This window comes from Candoia aspera, chromosome 11, assembly GCF_035149785.1.
Source record: "Candoia aspera isolate rCanAsp1 chromosome 11, rCanAsp1.hap2, whole genome shotgun sequence".
NCBI lineage: Eukaryota > Metazoa > Chordata > Lepidosauria > Squamata > Boidae > Candoia > Candoia aspera.
In genome coordinates this window covers 3,414,124-3,438,073 of record NC_086163.1, presented here as the reverse complement: position 1 = coordinate 3,438,073, position 23,950 = coordinate 3,414,124, and the positions used below count along the sequence as shown (strand labels likewise).

Genomic DNA, 23,950 nt, shown 5'->3' with positions numbered 1-23,950 from the left:
AGGGCAACAGTGGAGCAAATGATGACACCAGAGATGGGGCTTATGTCCTTGCATCTGATGCCATGACAGAGTTGATATTGATGTCATGACATCATGGCCCACATGGCACTGTAATGCCACGGTGGCTTCCTGGGGACAGCTATGCCTAAGATTCCTTGGCATATTATGGGTCCTGATGAATGCAGTGGGGAAACCATTAAATAAGTGCCATTCTAGAGAAACCGGTGCCCATGTCACTTTCAGGCAGCAATCTCCACACACACTGGCACGGAGGACATCCCTTGAAGACCACAGGTGCCCTGGAGGTTGATGTACTTGCGGATATTATTTAACCTGGCTTTGTATATTACCATCAATATCTTGTTGATTTTGGATTTAAGATAGTTAGAATAGTACATAGCTCTTCTCCATGATTTCAGATGAAGAACATGAAGCCATTAGTGGACAGCTAGGACCACTGAATGGAGCAGAGCTTAACACAGTGAAAGATGCACACAGAAAAAAGAACATTATCTAAAATAGCATCGATGAGCATGTTAGAGAAATATAGGTTATTGATCTTACACACTTAGCCCACCCAAGCATAAAGAATTACACACTTAGACAAAGTAGGTTCAAAAGTAAGTAAAAAGAAAGTCTTACTCATTTATTTGGTCCAGTTACATCCATTCAGAAGAAAAAATGATTCTTGTTCTTCTTCTGGCCCTAAACTGAATTAACCCTTAGCCCTCATTGCTGCTAAAGGCTGCATGGAGAAAGGGGGAACCTCCTGAATTCTAGGTCCACTGCATGGCCCAAGATGGAACAAGCTGCAGCCGCATGCTTCCTTCTAGGATGGTGAAGAAGGAGGAAGTGAGATAAGGAATGTGGGAGTGACAACAAACAGCTTCCTCCAGAAGCACATAGAGAATTTGCATCCTAGAGCAAACTCATCCACATGCTAATGAGGCATGCTGATTTGCTGGGACCTCCAACAGAATAGGATGAGCCCACATGATGAAAGATGGGTCAAGAAGGTTCAGAAACCATTTGAGTGTACATCTAGCCCTGCCTCCCACTTTGGAATATCTGTGTGGTAGTTGCCCCTGTCACCATATATCTTCCAGAAGGATGGCAATCCTTGGCATCCTCTCTGCTAACCCAAGCATGTGAAAGAGATAGGGATCCCATAGCCCATGTACCTTACCAGCAAGTAAAAGAAAAAGAAAAAGAAGCTGATACAAATGAAATACATTTTATAGCACGAGGCATGACTATTTATTTATTGAATACTGTTCAACTCTGGATTTTACAGCACTCCAGATTATCGAGAAAAACTTATGACTTAAAGTTAGATTTTTGAACAGAACCCAAAATATACGATATGGGAATTATATACTATTTGCCCATTTATACAGAGACATAAACAGAAGAGACAATAAAGATGTAAACCAGTGTTTTTCAAACTTGGTAACTTTAAGATGTGTGGACTTCAACTCCCAGAATTCCCTGGCCAGCAACCCTAAGAAGTCCACACATCTTAAAGTTGCCAAGTTTGAAGAACACTGCATTAAACAGTACGCCCTCATCAACATCAGTTCAAGATCTAATTGCAGATTCCTGGGTGACTGTTTCCCTATTTCAACAGAAATAAGCAAGATTCTTGAAAAAGGCCTTTACCCTCCTTCCCTTTTACTTGGATTTCCCTTTTTTCCTGGAAATTCCAATCAGTGACTTCTGAGGCTGTGGGGGATGTGGAATCCCCCTCATTACACACCTTGGTACAGCAGCTTCTCCTTGGTTTCAAAAGAGACCCTAATTCCTTATCAAGAGAAGAGGGTAACCCATGCCTGAAATCCATGACTGTATTCAGAATACAGCCAGCCTGAAATATTGTGACCACAGGTTGGCTTCACAAGATGATGATGATGATGATGATGATGTTTCACCCTTGCCAAAGAAATTTGCTAACTGTAATTTCATGGAGGGCCTGAGAGCCTCCTACCTGAATTTGTAGAACTACAGTTCCCAGGGCTTGTTGATTAGGATTCCCAATAATGAGATGGAACAGGCTTCAAGAGACAACTTGTGGGCTATCACAAGTTGTCTATTGTAACTGAAATCTGGGAAAGATGAAGGACCCATTCCAGCTGAGTCATGCTTTGTTCATGGGATTGTTCCCTCCTTGTAGCCATGGACATTGTGGAGCGCATTCTGGTGGTTGCTAACAAGATCTACAGTCAATACCAAAACATGAAGTACTGCAAGAAGCAGAGGGAGCGCCTTGTAAAGCGCATGGACATCCTCCTGAGACCTATTGAGCTCCTTCAGGCTCAGTCCATCGGTAACCTGTCCCCCAGTCTGAAATGGATGCTGCAGAACATGTTGGACCTTTTGCTTGAGGCCCAGGAACTCTTTGACAAGTACAAAAGCCAGAAAGTGCTGGAGAGATTTGTGAAGACTGGTGACATGTTGGAAAAGTTTGCAAATCTGAACGAGCGCTTTGGAGATATGGGTCAAGGGCTTTTGCTGCAGCTCCAGGTGGAGCAGAAGGTGTTCGTAAACTTTAAGAAGTGTGTGGTAAGCAAGGAATGCTGCCAAGATCTAGCAGAAGACAAAGTTTGCTGGAAGGAGATGCTCCAAGGTAGGGCCATATTTTGTTGAAATGTCCTTCCTTTGAAAAATAGAATAGGGGAGAGGCAGGTAAAGCCAGCCCAGCTACAGGAATGGGTTTGGGGAGGTATCTTCAATGGGAGTTAAGAAGCTAACTCATACTGGGTGGGAGTTCTGGAATTTGGGTCCTCTGAAGGATCCTCATCAGGAAAAGCTGCCCTATGTTCTGTCTTCTTCTGGAAGTGTCTCATGCAAACAGATGTGTGAGACACTTCCAGAAGAAGACAGAACATAGGGCAGCTTTCCCTGATGAGGAAATAGCATACAGTACTTAAACAGATATTTGGGCCAGAAGTTGGAGAAGGTCCCTATTTTGTGATCTACCAACCATTGCCATCAGCTTGTAGCATTATGACAACCAAAGTCAGCAGAGTCATTTCCCGATATTTTGAGGTGGGAACCATACAATGGATGGAACCTATCCATGGATAGAACCTAGCACACCAAAGCCTACAAGAGGAAATTTAAAAGAACATCCCAGAGTCATAGGTGGAAGATATTTTGCACCATTTCCCAAGCATCTTACAAATAGTGCCAGATAGAAACAAAAAATCTGTCTTGCCTTTTTCCTTCCAGTTCTCTCAGCGGTATCTATGTGTGTGTCTATGTGCTTGAGAACAGACCAATAGTGTGTCAGAGTGTGCTGGAAAGCATTTGGCCTGAGAGATCAGAAAAATCACACACACCAGGCATTTCTATAAAAATAAATGTATTTACAGAAAGCACAAAAACATATTTTACAAGCTGTGCATTCACACGCACTCAGAGAGCACCGGGAAGAGAGGCTGTGTAGAAAGAAGGAAACTGAAACTAAAACAAGTCCAGGCAAGCTGCCCTCCAGGCAATTTCCTTATTTGGTCATGCCTTTTCACACCCAAACTGAGGAAAATTAAGTTCGACCTCTTCACCCTGCCGATACTTAAGGAAGTACTCAATTACCATGGTAACATTAATTTCTGTAGCAGAAAACAATATACCAACATGGTGGTGGTAATGTTGCAATGGAAGCCCCTCTGCCCCTGGAGACGCCATTGGTCTCTCATTCAATTGGATGAAATAGAATGTGTAACTGAAATTATGGGGAGGGGAATGTGGGCGGAATTCTAGAGGGTTGATTTGTGCTGGTTCACTGACAAGGTGCTGCAGGTGGGCGTGTGAGTATCTTGCCTTTCTTTGCACAAGCCTTCTCTTGCAGCCCTCTAGCTTCACCCAACACCATACAATTGCCCTCAAGACATTGTGAGAGATCTTTCTTTCCCTGAAGACATTTGCGGAAACAATTCCATTTCTCAGCCCACAAATTAGATGGAGGGCTTTGAGAGGCCTGGGGGTGTCCGCAGGGCGTGGTGAAAAAGTCACAGTGGTGGCCAGCACGGCGTGAATCAGAGCTCTGTTGTTCCTGTGCCATGCACAAAATGTGATGCACATAATGCAAGCACATAAAGAAGGCAGGGCTTCAATCACACCATCACAGCCGTTGTCTTGATGTTTTTCACCGCACCCTTCAGACGCTGCTGGAAAGACCCTTTATCCCTTGGCGGGTTTTATTTCTGCAACTGAGAAGTGCAAGATGTTGGCCTCACTTTGGTCTGCTTGACCCTGTTTCAACCTCTCTCCCTTCCCCTCCAGGGCAGCAGGACAATACTGATACCGAAATCACGGAGATAAACAAGCACTACTTAACCAAGATGTCCTTTCTGAGGGAGATGGAAGACCACATCCTGTACAAAGGCGAATATTACAAAACTCCTGTGGCTATCAAAGTCTTCAAAAACCCTTTGACCAACAACCCAAAGTGAGGAAACGGTGGTGGTGGCGGCATGCTCAGGAGAACCTAGTGTTCAGGTCAAAAGGTTAACTTAAGCCACCTTCTTCCTCCAACTGCCACATCCGCTTTCTTATTTTAATGTTGTTTGTCACAGCTGTTCCCCCCCTCCTCCCTTGGTCCTTTATCCATTGAAGTCAGGTAAAGCTGTCTTCTAGTGATCCTTCATTCATTTATTTGCACAGATTTGAAAACACCTGACTCCCAGTGACTCTGGTGACGAACTGGGGAATATGTCCATGTAGATCAGGGTTTCTCAACCTCAGCAACTTTAAGACGTGTGGACTTCAACTCCCAGAATTCCCCAGCCATTGACTGGGGAATTCTAGGAGTTGAAGTCCACACGTCTTAAAGTTGCTGAGGTTGAGAAACACTGATGTAGACTGATTTATTTACAGTACTGCCCTTGTATACTGCTGTAATGTAAAAAAGAGCTCCTGGTGGTTTACCATCAGATAAAACCACAAATGTTTTTGTGGGATGCGGTGGCACTGTGGGTTAAACTGCTGAGCTGCTGAGCTTGCCGATCGGAAGGTCGGCGGTTCGAATCCGCATGACGGGGTGAGCTCTCGTTGCTAGTCCCAGCTCCTGCCAACCTAGCAGTTCGAAAACATGCAAATGTGAGTAGATTAATAGGCACCGCTTCGGCGGGCAGGTAACGGCGTTCCGTGTAGTCATGCCGGCCACATGACCACGGAATTGTCTACGGACAAACGCCGGCTCTTCAGCTTTGAAACGGAGATGAGCACCGCCCCCTAGAGTCGGACACGACTGGACTTAATGTCAAGGGAAACCTTTACCTTTACCTAAAACCACAAAGCAGAAAATAGTTGACTGCAATAACAGAAGCCCGGGAATAATAAAATGAAAATATCAAACGTGGGTACCAATTCTGCAGTAACAGTGTGTAGAAGCAAGATTTTGAAACCTTTAATGTAAACAATAAGGGCAGAAGCATTCGTAAAGTCCGGGGTACGGAGATAGTATGAGGAAGAGGTTTGGGTTGGCTCCCCCCTGACTTCCTGGGGCAGGGCCAACACAAGCAGGTATGCAAGTTGTGCGCTGCACAAAGGTGCCAGTGCATGGGGACACCAAATGATGGGAAGAGTGGTAGCCCAGGGCCGCCTTGCAGGGCGCCAGGTTGGGGGAAGAAGCCTGTCCAGTTGCTACTCTGAGCTTCTGCACATGCGCTGTGGAAGAAAAGGGAGAACAGAGTGCTGGGAAGGCTCAGCTGCCATGCGACGTGAGGGGCAAAACCCCTTCGCAGGAAGGTGGTGGTCCTGCCCTGGGGAATCAGAGGGAGGGGAGGAAAAGCACAAGCAGACTCGCAGGATTCTGTCATTACAGCCAGTCTCAGTAAAGCTTCATTCTACTCTCCTGGTTTCCTGACATGGCCTACTTTGCAGGGCTGGCCCTGCCCTTCAGAAGTCCTCTGAGAAAGTTCTCTTTTCATGGCCCTCCAGGATGACATCAGCATAGATGTCAGATGAATTCTGGGGGAGGCTGTTCCATGAGGGGGGGAACACCACGGATAACACCCACCTCCTGTGGTGCACCTCTCCTTCTCATGCCATATATGGGATGCATCAGCTTGGACATTTGCTTGGCTTACTGTTGCCTTTGCCTTTTTCTGGAGTGTCCCTGCCCTTCTAGGTCAGCTTAAAGTCCCCTGATCTCTGAGTGGTCTCCCATCCAAAGGCTGACCCTGCTCAGGCTTCTGAGGTCAGCCAGGGTCAGCTCGGGGCTGCCATCAAGCTGGGCCCACTGAAGTCGATGGCCAATAAAGGGGTGTGTTTCGGATATCCAAAATATGAGCGGGGGGGGGGGACCTTCTCAGGATTCTATTACAGCTGTGCATTAAAAGCATGTGTATTCTTGATATTTGCAAACGCCAAGCCAGCCTTCTCTCTCCTTCGGTGGGGTTTGAGGGCAAGAGCATCAGCTCCTGCCAAGGACTGGCCATTTGCCATTTCTCGCAGGCGGGTGAGGGAGATCTTTGAGGAGGAGAGCAGGGTGCTGAAGCGTCTGGAGTCCTCCTACATCGTGCGCCTGTATGGGATCTGCATTGATGAAAGCGGTAAGATCTTTCTGCTGTGTTCTGATTTGGAGAAGAGGCTACCTTTGGTGAATATTGATGGAGCCCTACGCGGGTTTTTCCTCTGCCTTCCACAAATTCTCTGTGCTGAGCAAGGGAGGGGGGCCTTTTTATAGAAGAAGGACAGGTGTGGGGTCAGCTTTCAGTCTGCCACTCAGACGTCAGTGCTGGACCACGTATGCCGGTCGAAAGGGGGTCTGCGTGCCAGAAGCCACCACAGCAAGTGGGGACAGGCTGTAATAAAGGTCCCGTCGCCCCATATTGGCAGGGTTGCAAGGTGTATCGCTGGCTTTTCAGGCCCAGACACTCAACCGATCGTGGAAAGCTCTGGGGAGGGATCTGGACTCAAGGGAACTCCCAGAAACTCTTGCGGGATGCTGCCATTTAGCCTCAGCGCTTCCAGCAATGCGGTTAACGGAGCCAGAGACCCTTTTCGTACAAAACCTGCTGTTGGATATCAGGAGGACATGTGCATTTTGTTCTAACTCAGTGTTTTTCAAACTTGGCAATTTGAAGCTGTGTGGACTTCAAGCCCCAGAATTCCCCAGCCAGCTAAGCTCTAGACAATGCCCAGATTCCAGCCCCACAGGCTGTGCCAGTTGAGGGTATGTTGCAGAAACGGGGAGGAGGGTCACAGGGCTGCTTCCCCTTCCCCACCACACCAGTAACAGACACGAGCCTTGCAAGGGTCTCCTTGTGCCTTCTCACTTATCCAAGATATCTCTTCTTCCTTTTCCCTCTTCCTTATACCTTCAGAGCAGTTTCTCAACCTCGGCAACTTGAAGATGTGTGGACTTCAATTCCCAGAATTCTCCGGCTAGCAAGCTGACTGGAGAATTCTGGGAGTAGAAGTCCACACGTCTTCAAGTTGCCGAGGTTGAGAAACACTGTTCTAACTCATAAGTACATCTGGGGGCTGAGAATCAAGCAGCAGAGCACAGAGGCCATGGGGCTCTTTTGCTGTGTCCTGTGGTCCCCTCTCTCCCCACTTGGTTAAGCTGAAGCTGGTCTCCAAACAGCCTTGGGGACACCGGATAGGAAGAAAGCCTTTTCGATCAATTTCAGGAAAATGGAAAACTGCCAGCTGCAACCTAGTGTGGCCAAGTGGTTAAGGAGCTCCCAGAGACTTTGGGCCAGTCTGTGGCCCCCAATACAACCTGCCTCACAGGGTTTTTGTAGGGGAAAATGGGAGAGGAAAGGGCTTTGCCTATGGCCTTGAGATCCTGGAGGAAAAGCAAAATGTACATCTACGAAATAGAGGTCAAGCAAAATCTGGATGGGAGCAGGCAACTGGTTTGGGCTGGTGGGCGCTGTCACAAAATGGCTACCATAGTGGGTGGGGCCAATCAAAGCAACCCCCTGTCCTTAGAAGGCAAACTGGAGAGATTCCCCAAGAGCTTTCCTTCCATCTCCTTCCCCTGTTTTTTCCTTTTTCCTTGGCCTGTGGTCACACTTTAAAACACGCCACTGGGTGGAAACTGCTTAAAAAATGCAAATGAGAAGCCCAGGTGTTTGTGTGGGGAGGGGGGGGTTGGAAACAGAGAAGGTGGTGTTTTCTTTGCAGCTTCTTGTTTGATGAAAAGGGGCTAAACAGAGCAGGGGATGTGGTAGGTGGATGGTCTGGGTTCCGTTTGCTGTTCTGGCTTGAGATTGATGGATGGGCCATCCGGGCAAGGAGAGCTAAGTGGGGCAGAATCCCAGGCGTAGTATCCACTCATGGAGTATTCTTGATTGTTTAGGGCCAGTCCCCGAGTTCTCCATCATCACCGAGTACTGTGAAAAAGGCACCCTGAGGGAAGTGTTGAAAAGAGAACCAGACTTGCCCTGGAAGATTCGCACAGAAATGGCTTCAGACGCTGCCGCTGGGCTGTACAGGTGTGTGTGGCTGGAGGGGAAAAGGGGGTGCGATGCTTCTGAGGGTGTGTCCTTGTTTGCAGGTCTCGGCCCCGTCCTGCCCTGACAAGCCCAATCTTCCCAGTGTTCTCAGTCCCAACGTGGTCTCCAACCCGTCCCCGGCCCTGGAGCGAAAAGCTTTACATCGTAGCAAAGGACTCATCGACCGAGCCCTGACCTCAGCGCAAAGATGCTCCCCTACAGGACGCCCCTCAGGATGCTCCTTCATCCCAACAGCCTGACTTTTTGCCCAGCTGATTCAGTTCTGGTGTTTTCCTTCTTCTCCCAAGACAAGCCTGACTGCGTGCAGGTTCTCTGTTACATCAGCAGTGAGGAGGGTGACGACATGGCAGGACCTAGGACCTGCCCAGCCCCTGTGGGCTTCTTAGGGCCTGCTCTTCCCCTCCGGTTGCTGGCAGCTTCCCAGCACGGGAAGGCACCATATGTCTGCCTGCATAACCCCTGGCTGGTTCCCCATGGTCATCTACAGCAGCTCATGGTCTCCCATAGGACCATTAGATGTACATGAAGGAGCTCCGTGAAAGAACTCATACAGCAGAGCAGTGCTGGCCACTTCTGGTTAAGCCAGTGCTGCTCGGCCATGCACACGGCCTTCCAGGCTCTTCTGACCAGGCTGCAAGGAGGCTTCTTCTGCCTCCTGCTACTGGAGCTCAGAGGATTGTCAAGAGGAGGGGAGGGGGAGAGCAGGAGACCATTGGAAATCCAGGGGACCAAACCAATCCCCTTCTAATTAGTCCAGACGCTACTTGGCTTTGGATAGTTCAAAACTTTCATCAAACTTTTATTTGGCCAAGTTACTGAACCACAGAGTTGAAAGGACCATTTAGACTAGTGTTTCCCATCCTTTCCCAACTCTACCCCTACCCCTGAACCTAAACCAGAATGCTGGCTGGGGAATCCTGGGAGTTGAAGTTCCAGGCTCAAATATAGGCCAGAAGGTACAAAATTATTCGTTTCACAGGTAGGCCTGTCTAGACGCATTCACAGTGTCCTTAAACTCAAAATAATGAAACTTACCTCTTTAATGAGAAGTTGCCCGAATTTGGAATAATTTTTTAAATAAATCATGATCTCCCAGGGAACCCCTAGTGACCTCTTGCGGAACCCTAGGGGGCCACGGAACCCTGGTGGAGAAATCCTGTTCTAGATCATCACAGATAGGTGTTTTGATTTATAACAATGGCTCCCAATTTTTAGTTTCACCTGTATTCCAACAAGCTCTAGAAAGGCTCCATTGGGCACCTAGTTCATCCTTTGGGAAGGAGATGTTTTCTGATGAGTCCTGCCCCACCAGGGGGCTATTTTAACTGTGCCTCAGCAAGGAGATAGCCAGAGCAGCTGCCCACACACTGGGCAATGTCAGCCGCATTCCATCCTGGTCAGTTTCACCCTTTCCTCCTGAGGATTCAACTGACCAGCAGCTGGAAGCATTTTCCTCTATTACATGGAAGAACACAAACACAGGCCACTTACCAGAGAGAAGACTGTTGTTATGAGAGATGGACAGTTGGTCTTCCATAAGGTCAACGTCCCCCAACCATACCACAAAAGGAAGGAAAGGAAAAGAGGAGAAAGAGAGAAGTTGCTGGTTGAGTGTCTGCTATCTTCAGCAGCCAGGGCAGGAAGGACCATGGGTCGCAGAGCCCAGCAGCCAGATGGGAGGGGGCAGTCGTCACTGGGCCAATGGGAGCCCCACAAAGTACCAACCCCCAAAGACTCTTTGTCCATGCGGCCTAAAACATCTACACATTTTCCCCAGGAAAATACTCCTTTGAAGGCTTTTCCACACCTCCTCAGCAGGCTGGTTGTGGGATGGAGACTCCGCGGTGAGGACGTGCCCTCAGCAGAGGGAAAGTGGGGCGTCTCGGAGCCAGGGCAAGGAGGCTGCGTGGTGTGGCCTGAGGGATCCAATCTGTCCCAAATCTGGGAAATGGCAGCGAGGGGGCTTCTGCGGGAGGCGGAGTTTTGCTGTTAACTGCACACGGGAACTGGGTGAAGTTCTTGTTTTTCATTGGCTGCAGGCTACACCAGACAGGAGACATGTGCCAACTGCATTGTTGCATCAACAGTTCCAAATTCTTGGTGGCCAAGGGCTACTGTGTAAAGGTGAGGTCCCTGTGTAGCATTTCCATACTATACGTGTACCCTTTGGCTTAAAGGCAATCCCCTCTCTTCAGAAAAGTCTGATCATTGTGGAACTGTAAGAGTGTGCTTGTATTTCTCTTCAACAAGATTATGTTGGGGGAAAACTGGTGTTAGACCTTTGTAAACCTGTCCTTAGGTGGTTCTGTTGTGTTTGGGTGAGCCGGTTCCTTGGAAACACGTGCTGTCTAAACCGTTTCCTCACTAATGACTTATAGCATCTACATTTCACACTGGAGGGATATAAACCCTCGTTGCTACCATGGTGGTATAACAATGGGGGGTGACTCTGGGAGATGCCCTAAGCGGGGAAATGACAGAACGACAGGGACTCCCTTGTTAGCACAACTCCATTGACTGTAGATGCATTTCCAGACATGCTTCAGAGGACTGACTTTCTCTCCATTCCACTCAGTTGTCAGGATTTAAATTGGACCAAACAGAGTCATCTATCAGTCGGAAAAGCAAGAATAAGGCCCCCAGGGAGGTCTCTTCTTTAGCCTACGCCTGCCCAGAGGGCCTGGCATCCCTAAACCATCCATACAACTTGGCTAGTGAAATATACAGGTACGTGTCCTGCTGGACCTCCACATTTCTACTTCTTCACAGCTGGGTCAACACATTGTCTTCCTGAGCTCAGTACTGAATTAGGTTGAAGCGGCTCAGTTTTAGACGTAATTCTGCATTGACATGTCATGTTAAGCTTGGTTAGTTTCAAATTTGGTTAGGATTGTCTCTGTGTGTGTGTGTGTGTGTGTGGTTTAATGTGCTTCATTCGTTTATAATTCACTGTATTGTGTGAACACAGAAAATGGGTAATTCAGTAATAAAGTTAAAAGTGTGTTGTGCAGACAGACAGGAAGTACACAGTCTGTGATCTATGGGCAGCGACTCCCTGCTCTCAGGCACATCTCTCCAGAGCCCCCTGAGAAGAGAGGCTGAATGTCTGTAATTTCTGTGGCATTCACATGCCACCCAGTTTCCTTTTTGGAGATTTCCTTAAGTGGGCAGCAATGGAAGGAGGAAGTGACTGAGTCCAGATGTCATAATAAATGTCATATTAAATGATGGTTTCTTGCACTATGGCTTGACTAAATCCCAATAGCTGGGTATGCACAACATATTAAGTTATAAACCCTGGACTAGTGGCCACAGTTGCTGGGTTCCCACAATATGCCACTTTGAGGCTTAGCATGATGTGTGAACTCAGCTTTCCTCTGAGAAATGAACCTGCAGGCATGACAGCACGATGGCTGGTGGGCCACTGGGGGACGGGATGCTGGGGAGGAGAGGAGGCAGACTTCCTTTGAGAGTGGGGCACCCCCAGAGGCATCCTGCTCAAGGCTTCCAACCCCTGGTTGGCCCTGATCCTGCTCTGGTGGCAGGTGGCATCTGTAGGGAGAGGGGCAATAATGGACAAAAAGCCCTGATGTGATTCCAGTTTAACAGGAGGGGATGTGGGCCAACCCCTGAATCCCACAGTGGCTGCATCCACACCACACATTAAGCATGGTTTGCTTAACTGTGGTTTATTAAACAAGCCAGTATTAGCTAGCTTTGCAGAACATGGAAGCCACAAACTATAGCTTGCAAAAAACAATGCCTGGTTCGGTAGAACATGCTAAGCCATCGCGTGCTTTGCTCAGTTTGGGGCTTAACAGTATTGTGCGAACTGGCCAACGCGTCCTTAGCCCAGCAGGGCCCCCTCGGACGCAACCTCCCCAGGCCAGGCTAATGGCTGGGCAGGGGGCGGCAGCTCTCAGCCCTGGTGTGACGGCTGCTTCCCTTTCTTTCAGCTTTGGGATCGTGCTGTGGGAAATCGCAACTGGGAAGGTCCCTTTTGCAGGTGAGAGCTGGGCTCGTTTCTGGGAAAGCTCTGGGTTGAATTTCTCTTCTACCACTGCAGGCAAAACCAAAGGGCGCAGCGGCCTCCCCGTCTAGTTCCTACAGGGCCTGTGGCACAACCTCTGGGTAAAGTCGAGGTTGTTTCTCATGGCGCTCCCATGCCACCTCCAGAGCCTCTTCAAGCTGCCTTATCATTGAGCAGGACTCAAGAGGTGCCTCCCTGCTGACCAACAGGGGAGGGCCCCAATCAGCATCCATGCTGTGCCCAACCTCCCCATCGGCAGGAAGAGGGAAAGCGGAGTAGCTTGTAGGCAGGATGAGGTCAGGGGTCTTGCTGAGGGGAAACTGCTCCCCTTGCCCCCAGCTCTGGGCAACGCTGCTAAAATATGCTGTGGCTCTTCCTCTTATGCTTGGCACAGGCAGAGGCCCAGGGGCACAGCGTGGACTCCAGAGCTGCATGCGTGGGTCCTCGGCTGGGCTAAAAAATGGAGGTGTTTTCCCAAGCAGAGTCAAGAGCCTGTGGGAAGTGAGAATTGAGTCAAGAGCCTTTCTGGTATTGGCTGGAGGAAGCTGGATTTTGGGAATCTGCCCAGAGGTTCTCAGAACTTCCCTTATATCTGAGGAGACAGACACAAGCTGGCTCATAATTGGGCTGAGTCATTTCTTTCCTGCTTGTCTCTTCCTCTTCTTGTGCAAGTCAGGCACATTTTTGCAGCAGCAAAGGAAGATCCATCTTGCAATACTCCCTTGGAGAGAATTATAGCAGAAAATGATTGGCAGGGCACTGCTTAGGCACTCCCCCTATTATTTTGCCTTTGCCAATGTGGATCTCTGCACTACAGCCAACAAAATCCACTGACAACATTTGATTCCCAGAAATTTAGATGAAAAATTCAAGTGGAAGGTGTGGAAGGTGGCAATAATTTTTTTTTAAATTGTGCTTTAATTATTCCTTGTCAACAACAACAACAACAGGCCAGGAGCAGCAGTGGAGCCAGAAATTGGCAATTACTGGCAGAAAACAAGCTGGCCTGTTTTTCATTAGCAAGCAAACTTTTGTGGAATTTGAGCATAGGCAGTGACGCCGCCACACAAGCTCCACCCTACAGGGCCAACAGGGAGGCAGGGTAGCCAAAAGTCGCCTCAGTTTGCTATGCGCCCTCCTGTCTGCACGTTATGTAGGAATGCAAAGAAGGGAAGCTGGACCAGCCCTTCTGGGCTGGTGAGATACTGTAAAATCTGGAGATGACTTTCCCTCCATGCCCTTCAGGAGATCATTTCAGGAACTTCTAGGCAATCTGGTCTCTGGGTTTCCTTGCAGCCCTCGTCCCCTCTTATCTTTTCTCTTTTTGTCATGTTTCTGAGATGATATGACAGACAGCGGAGGCAGTCTTGCTTTCTAATTGAACTATGAGCTATTTGTTGGAAAGGCAGGATTAAAAAATGCTCTAATTAGGCAGTATGGTGGAGAAAAAAGTGATCTTGTGATCATCCCTCTGTCTGAAGACTGAGGGAAGAATTTTGAATTTGAAACATTTCAAGCTTGAGACAACTGTTCTGAGTTTACCCTGGGTCAGGACAGGGCCACTGCAAGCTGGCATGGAAGCCGGCTGGTCTGGGCTCTCCAAACGGCATCAGAACACTTCGGATAAGGTGGGAACAGCTGCTTTGAGCTCATGTTTCGGATTTGAAATACCTTGCAAGTCACTACTTTGTAGGCGTGTCTACTGTATGTGAAGTCTTGCCAAATCTCTGATTGGTTGTAGGCTGCAACTCACAAGAAATCTACAAGAAGGTTTATAAGCAAAAGGTACAGGAACCTTTAGGAGAAGATTGTCCCTCCTATTTACAGGAAATCATCAACCAGTGTCGTAACTATGACCCGTCCAAGCGTCCAACTACTGAAGGTATGAGAAAGTAGCAGGCACCTGGGTGTGTGGTTGGGCCCACAAGTTTCACCAAGCCATGATTTGCTTTTAGCTAGGGCTTGATGCATAAGCTATAGCTGAATTTATATGTAACACAATGCTCAAAGGCTCACCAACCCTGGGCACATGGGAAGCAGTGAGTCTAGACATACTACTCCGTGCTCACACTTTCTTACCTCACTAGCAGAGATGGAATTGCTACTCATCTATTGACCAAACTAATTGTCCCTGTGCTTGGAAGGCTGAGCTACAAAACCGAGGTAGGAATGTTTCTGAAAAGTGACATGTCTTTTTGCAGTCGTTGTGAACCAGCTCCTCATCGACCAGGATCACAGCAGCAGCAGCTTGACTTCATGAGGGGATATCAGTGATGTCATCATGGAGGATATATTCCGTCACCTGATCCCTCTTTTTTCAAGTTTCAATATTCTTTGCATCAGCCAGATCTTTGAACCATTAGCCAGCCTGGCAAATGGCCCAAACTTTCCATTGGCTCTGCAAAATTTGGATTGAGGTTGCAGAGAAGGAACCCCCAGATGTTCAAGGCCATGCAAGCCAGAGTGTGGCTGAAAGAGCAGCGCAGCTGTGCTTGCAAGTGTTCTCATTCAGTCCCTCCAGCTGTCGATACTGGCAGAGGGACGACACAGTGGACCAAACCGGGTGGGGTGCTGAGGGTGTGCCATTTGTTTCCTGTACAAAGAGCAGGGGGTCTCCTAGCTCCTCCAAAGCCTTTAAAATGAAGCCACTTCCCCTGCTTACCTGTTCTCAATATTGCCGTGTTTTAAAACAATGAAATTCTCAGTTGTCTGAAGTGGACAACAAGTTAAGATGGGTTGCAATGGGAAGAGTGGTCCTGCATCTTTACTGAAAATTAGATGCCAAAATTCAGCAAAGTTACAGCAAGAGATGGACGCTGCACCTGCCAAATTTCGGTCTAATTTAATCATCTAAAGGAACAGAGCTTTTGTTCAGTCTGACGCCCAGTGCTGTTTCTCTAACCCAGTGTTTCTCAACCTTGGCAAGTTTCAGATATGTGGACTCTAACTCCCAGAATTCCCCATGGCTGCCTGGGGAATTCTGGGAGTTGAAGTCCACACATCTGAAACTTGCCAAGGTTGAGAAACACTGCTCTAATCTACAGTATTACCTTCTGTTGTGGAATCCTTGTACAAACCTGCTGGTATCAAACCAAGCAGCTGTGCTATTTCTAGCTTAGTATGTGCTTCCATTTTCTCCCTCCCGACAGAAGTTATTGAAGGGCGATAGCGGGACATCCCTTATGAACGGAGATGGTGGCGGAGCAATTGAAACGCTGGAACAGATGTATTGTATTGCTCCCTCTGTGCTGATGCTCGCCAGGAATTACTATTCCCGCTCGCCACCAAACACCCTGGTCACTCTGATCCTTTCTATCTCAAGTTGCTGCCAACAGACTAATCTGATTCCGCTTCTTTTTTTATATATAATTTTTAACAGCTAAAAACAATGCAACTTTTAGAGTAGAAATAAAGAAAATACAGAATAGTGAATAGATAATAAGGAAAAGAAAGAAAAGAGAAAGCAGCAGCTTCTGATCTTCTTAACAGCAGTTATAAATGCATTTATATTTTACCCTCTTTCTCTAATATTATCTCATAATTTCCTTCTTTCCATAGTCTAGCCTTTCTAATCATCAAACCCATAAATCGTAAGTTCATTTTTTTCTTTCTTCAGCAAAAAGTCCACAAGGGGTCAATCTTAGTCTACTTCAGTGATTACAGCCAAATACTGTTCCATAGTTTGTTCAATATGCCACAATTTTTCTTCAAGCATCTCCTAGGTATTTTCTGCTTGCTAACATTTCAAATGCAGCTGTCCATTCAGAGTCTATTTTATATAAATGTTTTATGTCCTTACTCTCAATTGAATCTTATTTTTGCCTTAATTTCATTGGCTGCCAGTCATTTTAGCAAAATAGTCAGTCACTAGAATTGTACTCTTCTGAAACCATAATCGCTCCTTATGTATTTTTCTTCCTAACACTTTACATCACTACATTTTCTTTAGATATAATATTAATTACAACTTTTCCATGGCTTTTTGTATTATAATGGTTCTATATATTTTAGATTGGCAGTTTTACTATTCTGTTATTCTAAACAATCATTTGGTTGCCTTATATAAATTGTATTATACCTTACTCTATTAATTTATACGTCCCAAATTCTTAAAACTTTAACTTAACAATTTTACTTGTATTGTTATATGATTTTATAGCTTGTTTTACTCTAATCACTTGTGATTCTTTTGTTTTGCTGGTCAACAACTGAAACAAAATGACTTTCTATTTTCTATTTCCCTCTTGTGGGGAGATGGGCGGTGATAGAAATGTGAGAAATAAATAAATAAATAAATAAATAAATAGAAGGAAGAAAGAAAGTCTTTGAGACTGCCCAGTCCAGGCACATCTGCACCACTGGACTCTCCACCTTCTTGAAAAATACAAAACCCAAATACTACGTTGCCAGTGGCAGTCAACAAATAGAAGCTCCATCTGATTGTATTTATTTTTATACTCTTTTAATTAAATAAAGTAGAGCCAGTTTGGTGTCGTGGTTCAGGAACCAGGCTAGAAACCAGGAGACAGTAAGTTCTAACCCTGCCTTGGGCACAAAGCCAGCTGGGTGACCTTGGGCCAGTCACTTTCTCTCAGCCCTAGAAAGGAGGCAATGGCAGGCCACTTCCGAAAAACTTAAGATATGAAAACGTCCGGGACTTGTCCAGGCAGTCTCCAAGAACCATCATAATTGAACGGATTAAAAAAAAATTAAGTAAAAGAAATGGACATCCAGCTTGCTGCAAAACAAAGAGCAGCCTCAAATATTTTTATGTTCACAATGTTTCTACAACTTTTTTCCAAGCCAGCTACAACCTGTTACATTCTCCCATCTCCTCTGCTCCTTCTGTGATCCTTTGTGGGATCTAAATCAAACTGCCCCAGAGCCAAAGAACATAAAATAAAAGCTGACCTTGATCGTATCAGCCTAGACAAGTATGTCTTTGTTTACACCGTTTCATTGGTTGATTTATGTATTCCATTTGGTGGCTGCCCAGCTCCAACCGACTCTGGGTGGCTCACAACAGTAAGACTTTTATTACAATAACCACGTCCTCCCAATTAAACAGAACAAGTACAAAAACGACTATAAAATAACTGCAAGGTGGCAATGCAAACAAAACAAATCTGTAACATCACAAAAAGGACAATACAAATCATTCAGCAGTAAAAAATCACCACCAAATCTAACTGGGGGCATATTTGCATGACATCCTTAAGCTGCCCCTGTTCTGGACTCAGGCTGGCTTGACTCAGCTGGTTTAAGAAAATCCTGCCTGAGCAGGTCTTCCTGGCCATGCCGCCCCCTCTGCTGCCTGCCTGTGGATCAATTTATATGTCCAACGTTAGACATCAAGGTGTGTGTACAGGTAGTCCTCACTTAACAACCATTCATTTAGTGATGGTTTGGACTTATGATGGTGCTGAAAAAAATGACTTATGACCAGTCCTCACACTTATGACCATTGCAGCGCCCCTGCGGTCCCCAATTGCGATTTGGGTGCTTGGCAACCGGTTCACGTTTATGACTGTTGCAGTGTCGTGTAATCACGTGATCGCCATTTTTGACCTTCCCACTGGCTTCTGGCAAGCAAAATCAATGGGGAACCATGTGATTTGCTTAACAATGATGTGGTTTGCTTAACGACCACTGCAAAAAGAGTCTTAAAATCGGGTCAGATTTGCTTAATGACCAATTCGCTTAGCAACTGAAATTCCGGACTACCTGTACGTGTGCACACCTACAGTCACACGCATATATGCAGGCACAACCACCAGCTGTTGTCCCAGGAGCTCTGGGCTGTTTAAAACCTGGCATGCTTCGCCAGTTGACACGCAAGGCAGGAATCTCTTTTATAGCTTTATTCTGCACAAGAAAGGGCACCCATGAGCTTGCAAATCAACACAGCTTTTATACACATTTAGAACAAAGAGGTATTTGATTATTTTATTCATTTATTCAATTTATATTGCCGCCCATCTCAAACTAGTGACTCTGGGCGGCTAACGACAATAAAAACAGTCATTATATAAAACAATAAAAACAATAGCATAAATTAAAAACAAGTATAGAGTTATTCATGGGTTTGGAGCCAGTTATTACTGGCAAACAACAACTATTCACACCCTTGCGTGGGCAAAACACTCCCAAAAGGTGGGCACTTTTGCTATTGCTGGGGAGAAATACGAGCTCACGGTTATCTTATCTGTTCTCATTGAGCGCACAGCTGACCACTTCCTCGTCCCTTCCTTCTCCAGTTTGGGGAGGGAGCTTACGGCCTTACTGCTTGCACCCGACTGATAAGGGATCCACCCAGGAAGGGCTCCAGTCTTATCTGTTAGCCTTTCAAATGTTCAAAGCAAAGGGGTTGGGGCAGCTAGTTTCTGCAGCCTTCTTCAAATTAACCCTAAAAATCACCATTCCATCACAGCTGTAAAATAACAATTCCTTTCTTGCTGCCCTGTTGCTCTCTAATGCAGTGTTTCTCAATCGTGGCCACTTTAAGACATGCGGACTTCAACTCCCAGAATTCCCCATGGCTGGCTGGGGAATTTAGGGAGTTGAAGTCCACACATCTTAAAGCGGCCACGGTTGAGAAACACTGATCTAATGTCTTTTATCTTGTAATACTCAACCTTACTGGGTTGAAACTGGCAATGATTTTCCTAATATTTTTCTTCCACTGAATTCCATGTTTTCCACTGATTTTTTAAGTCTAGCGGTACGCTGTTTCTCCATCCACTTGCGGTAAAAGGAAGTGAGACCTCCACCCAAGTATTAGATCCAGCAATTCTAATCTTCATGCGCGCAGCCTGAAATACGGATGAACGCTGAAATTAAACACCGAATTCCATAACGCACAAAGAAATACAGAGGTCCTTCACTGTTAGCATTTTGAACCGCTTTTTGTGAGCGCGCTTAGCTTTCCCGCATTTAACCGGATCTGTGTTTTGCTTTGTATCCATGAGCGGTGCCCGGAACGCTTCGACCGCAAGGTGGCTTCTGCGTTGAATGAAGAAAATGAGACTCTGCACAACACCGAGAACGGAAACTTAAAAAAACTCCAGCGTACATCAAGCCCCAAATCCTGTTTCAATTTCCTGGAGACCTGCAAATGTTAGTCGGGGACTGCTGGGGAAGACGGAGACCCCGTTCCTTTCCCAGCCGCTCTCGCCCGACCCGTTTCCAAAAAGGGGTACAGAGGCTCCAAGCATGACAAGGAGTCTTCCTCCCCGTTGGGGAAGGGTCTGACTCTGCAATCTGCCAGCGGGTTGCATTCCCAACGGAGCCGGGTCTGCACCGCCCGCCTGCAGCTCACCGGCTCGTGCGAACGCTCCTCCCGGCCTGCGGCCGCCGAGCCATTCCCGGGCAGGCCTCAAAAACGCGCATGCGCGCCTTCCAAGCCTCCTTTCCCCCTCCCCTCCCCGCTCCTGCCCCAGCCCTCCCGGAAGAGTGACAGTTGGGAGACCCAATGCAGCGTCTCGGTGTTCAGAGCGCCACCCAATAGAAATCAAAGCCTGCCTTCGCGCGCGCCCTGGGCGGCCAATGGGGGCCCCCGGGCAGGGGGCGGGTGGCGGGGAGATTGACCGGTCGGCCCGGGCTCCGCGTCGCTCTGCTGAGGGGAGACGATGGCGCAGGAGACGATGGACGTCGATCTCCCGCCCGCGGCCGAGGGCGCCGGGCCGGAGCCGTCCCCCGCGGCCGATCGCGACGAAGCCTCGGGGCGTCGGCCGGCGGCTGCCCGCTCCTCTTGGGATGCCGGCGCGGAGGCGCGGAGGCCGCGTCGCGCCCGGAGGAACCTTTCTGGGGCCCCGCGGGCAGCGCCTTCCTCCTCCCCTTCGTCCTCCTCCGCCGCCTCCTCGTCCTCCCAGCGGGCAGCCCGCGCCAGGTGAGCAGAAACCGACCGCGCCGCCCCACAGCTTGGCAGCCCGCTCCCGTCGCCCGCCTCAGATCCTCGGCGGTCTAGCAGGGGGCCGGGGCTCCGGGGACACCCTGGAGGAAGGGGCGGCCGAGCCCCGATGGTGCTCCGGAGGAAAAGAGCTCCGTGGCTGTCTTGAGAGGCTCTAACGTGCGTTCCTGCAACTGGATTTCGGGATGTTATTTATGCTTTATCGCAGTGTTTCTCGATCTCAGCAACTTCAAGAAGCGTGGACTCCAACTCCCAGAATTCCCAGGCAAGCTTGCTGGCTGGGGAATTCTGGGAGTTGGAGTCCACCCATCTCAAAGTCTCTGAGAGATCCAGAAAGGCTGCTTTATATCTCACATGATGGGAGGGGACTAGAATCCGAAGAGCAGCTGGCCTGAATTATTGGGGAAACAGATGAAGGCCCCCTATTAAGCTCCCAGGAGGAAGGTCCCCTAGGTTGCGGTGATGGGATTTGTAGTCCAGCTCTCTGTGGTGATGCGGCACGAAGGCTTGGCCAGGAGAGGCTTTGGGCTTCTGCTGTAGGGAAGGAGATTTGGGACCCCCCTGCCTAGCAGTGCTGCATGCCCTTTCTGGCTGAGTGAGGTTGCCTTGATAGAATTAGGGGACTGCAGGTGAGACAGCACTGCCCTCCATTGGTTTTCCTCCTGGTCCGGATCTGAGAGCGCCAGAATGGATGTCTTGGAGTGACCGCTGCCTGGTGAGGAGCAGACGAGGGTGACTGGAGACGCAGCTGGGCAAGGCCAGGGAAGCAAGACCTTTGCAGGCCTTCGTAAGGTATCTTACTAACAGTCTGGGGGAAACTCTCATTCCCACCCTTGTTTATAGTGAGTTCCTTGAGGCAGAAGCCTGTTGCATGATTTGAAATGCTTCATCCCAGGTTCCTTGGTGCTTATGAGGTAAGCTGCCCGCTGACCCACCGTCTGTCTCTTGACTGATTAAGTCTGTGGTCTCCCCTATTCCTTTCCCAGCCTCACCACAATCTTGCCTGCTGGTCTCTGCCCTGAGTCTGATGGATCCTCTTGGATTCCAAACTGCTCTGGAGAAATGTTTTCTCTGACTCAGCAGCCCGGTGGAGGGGTGGAATAATGAAGCCTCCTAGACAATTGATGAAGTGGCTCCTCAGTGCCCATCTGTCAGTGATTGTGGGCGATTTCTGCTTGACCCCTTCGAAATTATTTCATCTTGTCTCCCATGTTGCCTGTATGAATCCAAAAGGGAAAGAACATTCATGGGTTTGGAGCCAGTTGTCATCAAAATGTTAATGAGACTCAGGAATAGATTTCCTTTGGTGGAGACTCACAATGGAGATCACCAAAGTCTTTAGGGGTCTCCAGGTGAATATAAAGAAGATGAGGCAGAATTCAGACAAGACAGTTTGCTCTGGGCTGGAGGCAGGACATACCCACTTTTGGATTGGGTTAGATTCCCCCTTTGCCATTTGGGGGTGCTGTTATCTAGTGCTGCAACTAGACACCCACTTAACAGCAATGACATAGTTCAGTTTCAGTTGATGAAGGGGAGACATTTAGTGTGTAACACTAAATGCTTTAGTGACATTTGCTACTAACCTCAAGGCTGAACTGTCGCAATATTTATTTATTTATTTATTCGATTTTTATCCCGCCTTTATTATTTTTATAAATAACTCAAGGTGGGGAACATGCTAGTACTCCTTCCTCCTCTTTTCCCCACAACAGCAACCCTGTGAGGTGGGTTGGGCTGAGAGAGAGGGACTGGCGCAAGGTCACCCAGCCAGTACGCTTTTTATAGGATGCCTCTTGAAAGGCAGCTGGCCCAGAACAAGTTAGCATGAATGGTGAATAGATCCCCTCTTCAGGTCCTGCTTGATTGATTGATTGATCATATTTATATAGCCGATCATGTGGAGTCCTTGGCGCTCTCTGAGCCTTGTTGTTTTCTTGCAGACGTTTCATTGCCAGACTAGGCAACATCTTCAGTGCCTAGTTTCATTGCCTAGTCTGACAATGAAACGTCTGCAAGAAAACAACAAGGCTCAGAGAGCACCAAGGACTCCACAGTTCAACCCTGAGCTACAAATATTCGCTTCGATTGATAACCGATCATATGTATATAGCCGCCCATCTCACGAAAGTGACTCTGGGTGGTGTACAACAGTTCAATTAAAACAGTAAATATATAAAACAATTGTTACCTAAAATCAGTATATGATAATTACTAAAAACATTACAACAATAAAAATAGAGCTAGAAACAGAAAGGAAATAGTAGGTGGAGAGATGTAAACAATAGCGGGGCCACCTCACTAGCTCAGCCGTCCCCAGGGGTTCCCAGGCCTGCTGACCAGGTCTTGAGGGACCTCCGAAAGCTCAGGAGTGATGAGGCCAACCTCATCTCCAAGGGGAGAAGATTCCACAGTGCAGGCGCCACAGCAGAAAAGGCCCACTGCCTAGGGCCCGCCAGACATTGCTCCCCAGGCAACGGAACCCGCAGCATGCCCGCTCTGCTGGATCTAGATTATGAAACGGTTTCATCATCGTGGGGTGCCATTCAAGCCTGGTTGCAATGTGTACGTGGCTTAATATCAAACTACTTACAGGAAAGCCTGTGCCTGTACACTATTAGTTCATTCATGGGGTAGCTTTGGCAGATCCTGTCACAAATATCAGCATTCAGTTCAGCCTTCTCTGGGCCTTCATGCAAGTTAAACCAAGCTCCCTCTTTATTACAGTGTAACAAGGGCTTGAAATATAATAATTTTTCCAGGCCTATTAATACCACTGTTTTAGCCTTTGTGCTTTATTATCTGTACTTTTATTTTTAACGCATATAAGTGATGTTTTTTCTATATCTTGTAGGCTGCTAGAGCTGTTATGGGAGTGATTTATATATTTTCCACTAAAATATATTTTAAAATTAAAATCTTTATTATAGTTATACAATGTAGTGAATGGCAGAGAAGGCTGTAATTTATTGTTGCACATTTTGCACATAGAATATTCTAGATTTAATTCCTGATACCTATAATTTAAAGAAAAAAATAGCTGATTTCTGCCTTTCTGTCCAAGTCCATTCCAGCTGCTCCTGGATAGACAAATAGCACTTGACCAGATGGACAAATGGGCAGCTTGTTACAAGAAGAGGGGTTGTCCAGAACAGAAGAGCACATGTGGGGGCTATGTAAACCACACTCTAACCAAGACATGTTTTCAGTTACAAAATGAGTTCTAATCAGTATGATTGCAATAATTCCAAAAACGGCAGTTATTTCAGGTTAAGGAAACTTCATAAGCTTGGTTAAAATGGAGCAAGCAGTATGAAGTAAGAAGTGGAATGTTGTTGTTTATTCGTTCAGTCGCTTCCGACTCCTCGTGACTTCATGGACCAGCCCACGCCAGAGCTTCCTGTCGGTCGCCAACACCCCCAGCACCCCCAGGGACGAGTCCGTCACCTCTAGAATGTCATCTATCCATCCTGCCCTTGGTCGGCCCCTCTTCCTTTTGCCTTCCACTCTCCCTAGCATCAGCATCTTCTCCAGGGTGTCCTG

The 23,950-nt window shown here is 47.5% G+C and overlaps 2 protein-coding genes across 4 annotated transcripts in view; both read left to right on the top strand.

Annotated features, from left to right (window-relative positions):
* Positions 1-2,101: 2,101 nt before the first annotated feature.
* On the top strand, positions 2,102-14,904 carry MLKL (mixed lineage kinase domain like pseudokinase). The gene is made up of 9 exons (XM_063312979.1): positions 2,102-2,623; positions 4,282-4,447; positions 6,457-6,554; positions 8,312-8,447; positions 10,508-10,592; positions 11,044-11,195; positions 12,425-12,474; positions 14,240-14,380; positions 14,700-14,904. Exons 1-9 carry the CDS (start codon positions 2,137-2,139, stop codon positions 14,756-14,758), a joined length of 1,374 nt encoding a protein of 457 aa, XP_063169049.1. The 5' UTR covers positions 2,102-2,136; the 3' UTR covers positions 14,759-14,904.
* Positions 14,905-20,126: 5,222 nt separating this feature from the next.
* RFWD3 (ring finger and WD repeat domain 3) overlaps positions 20,127-23,950 on the top strand; it is a 36,301-nt gene continuing 32,477 nt past the window's right edge. For all 3 annotated transcript variants that reach the window (XR_010068599.1, XR_010068600.1, XM_063312800.1), the window contains exon 1: positions 20,127-20,386. Coding sequence is in view for 1 of the 3 variants with exons in the window: in XM_063312800.1 (XP_063168870.1) it covers positions 20,127-20,386 (260 nt within the window). In the remaining 2 variants the exon portion in view is untranslated. The remainder of the gene's footprint in view (positions 20,387-23,950) is intronic.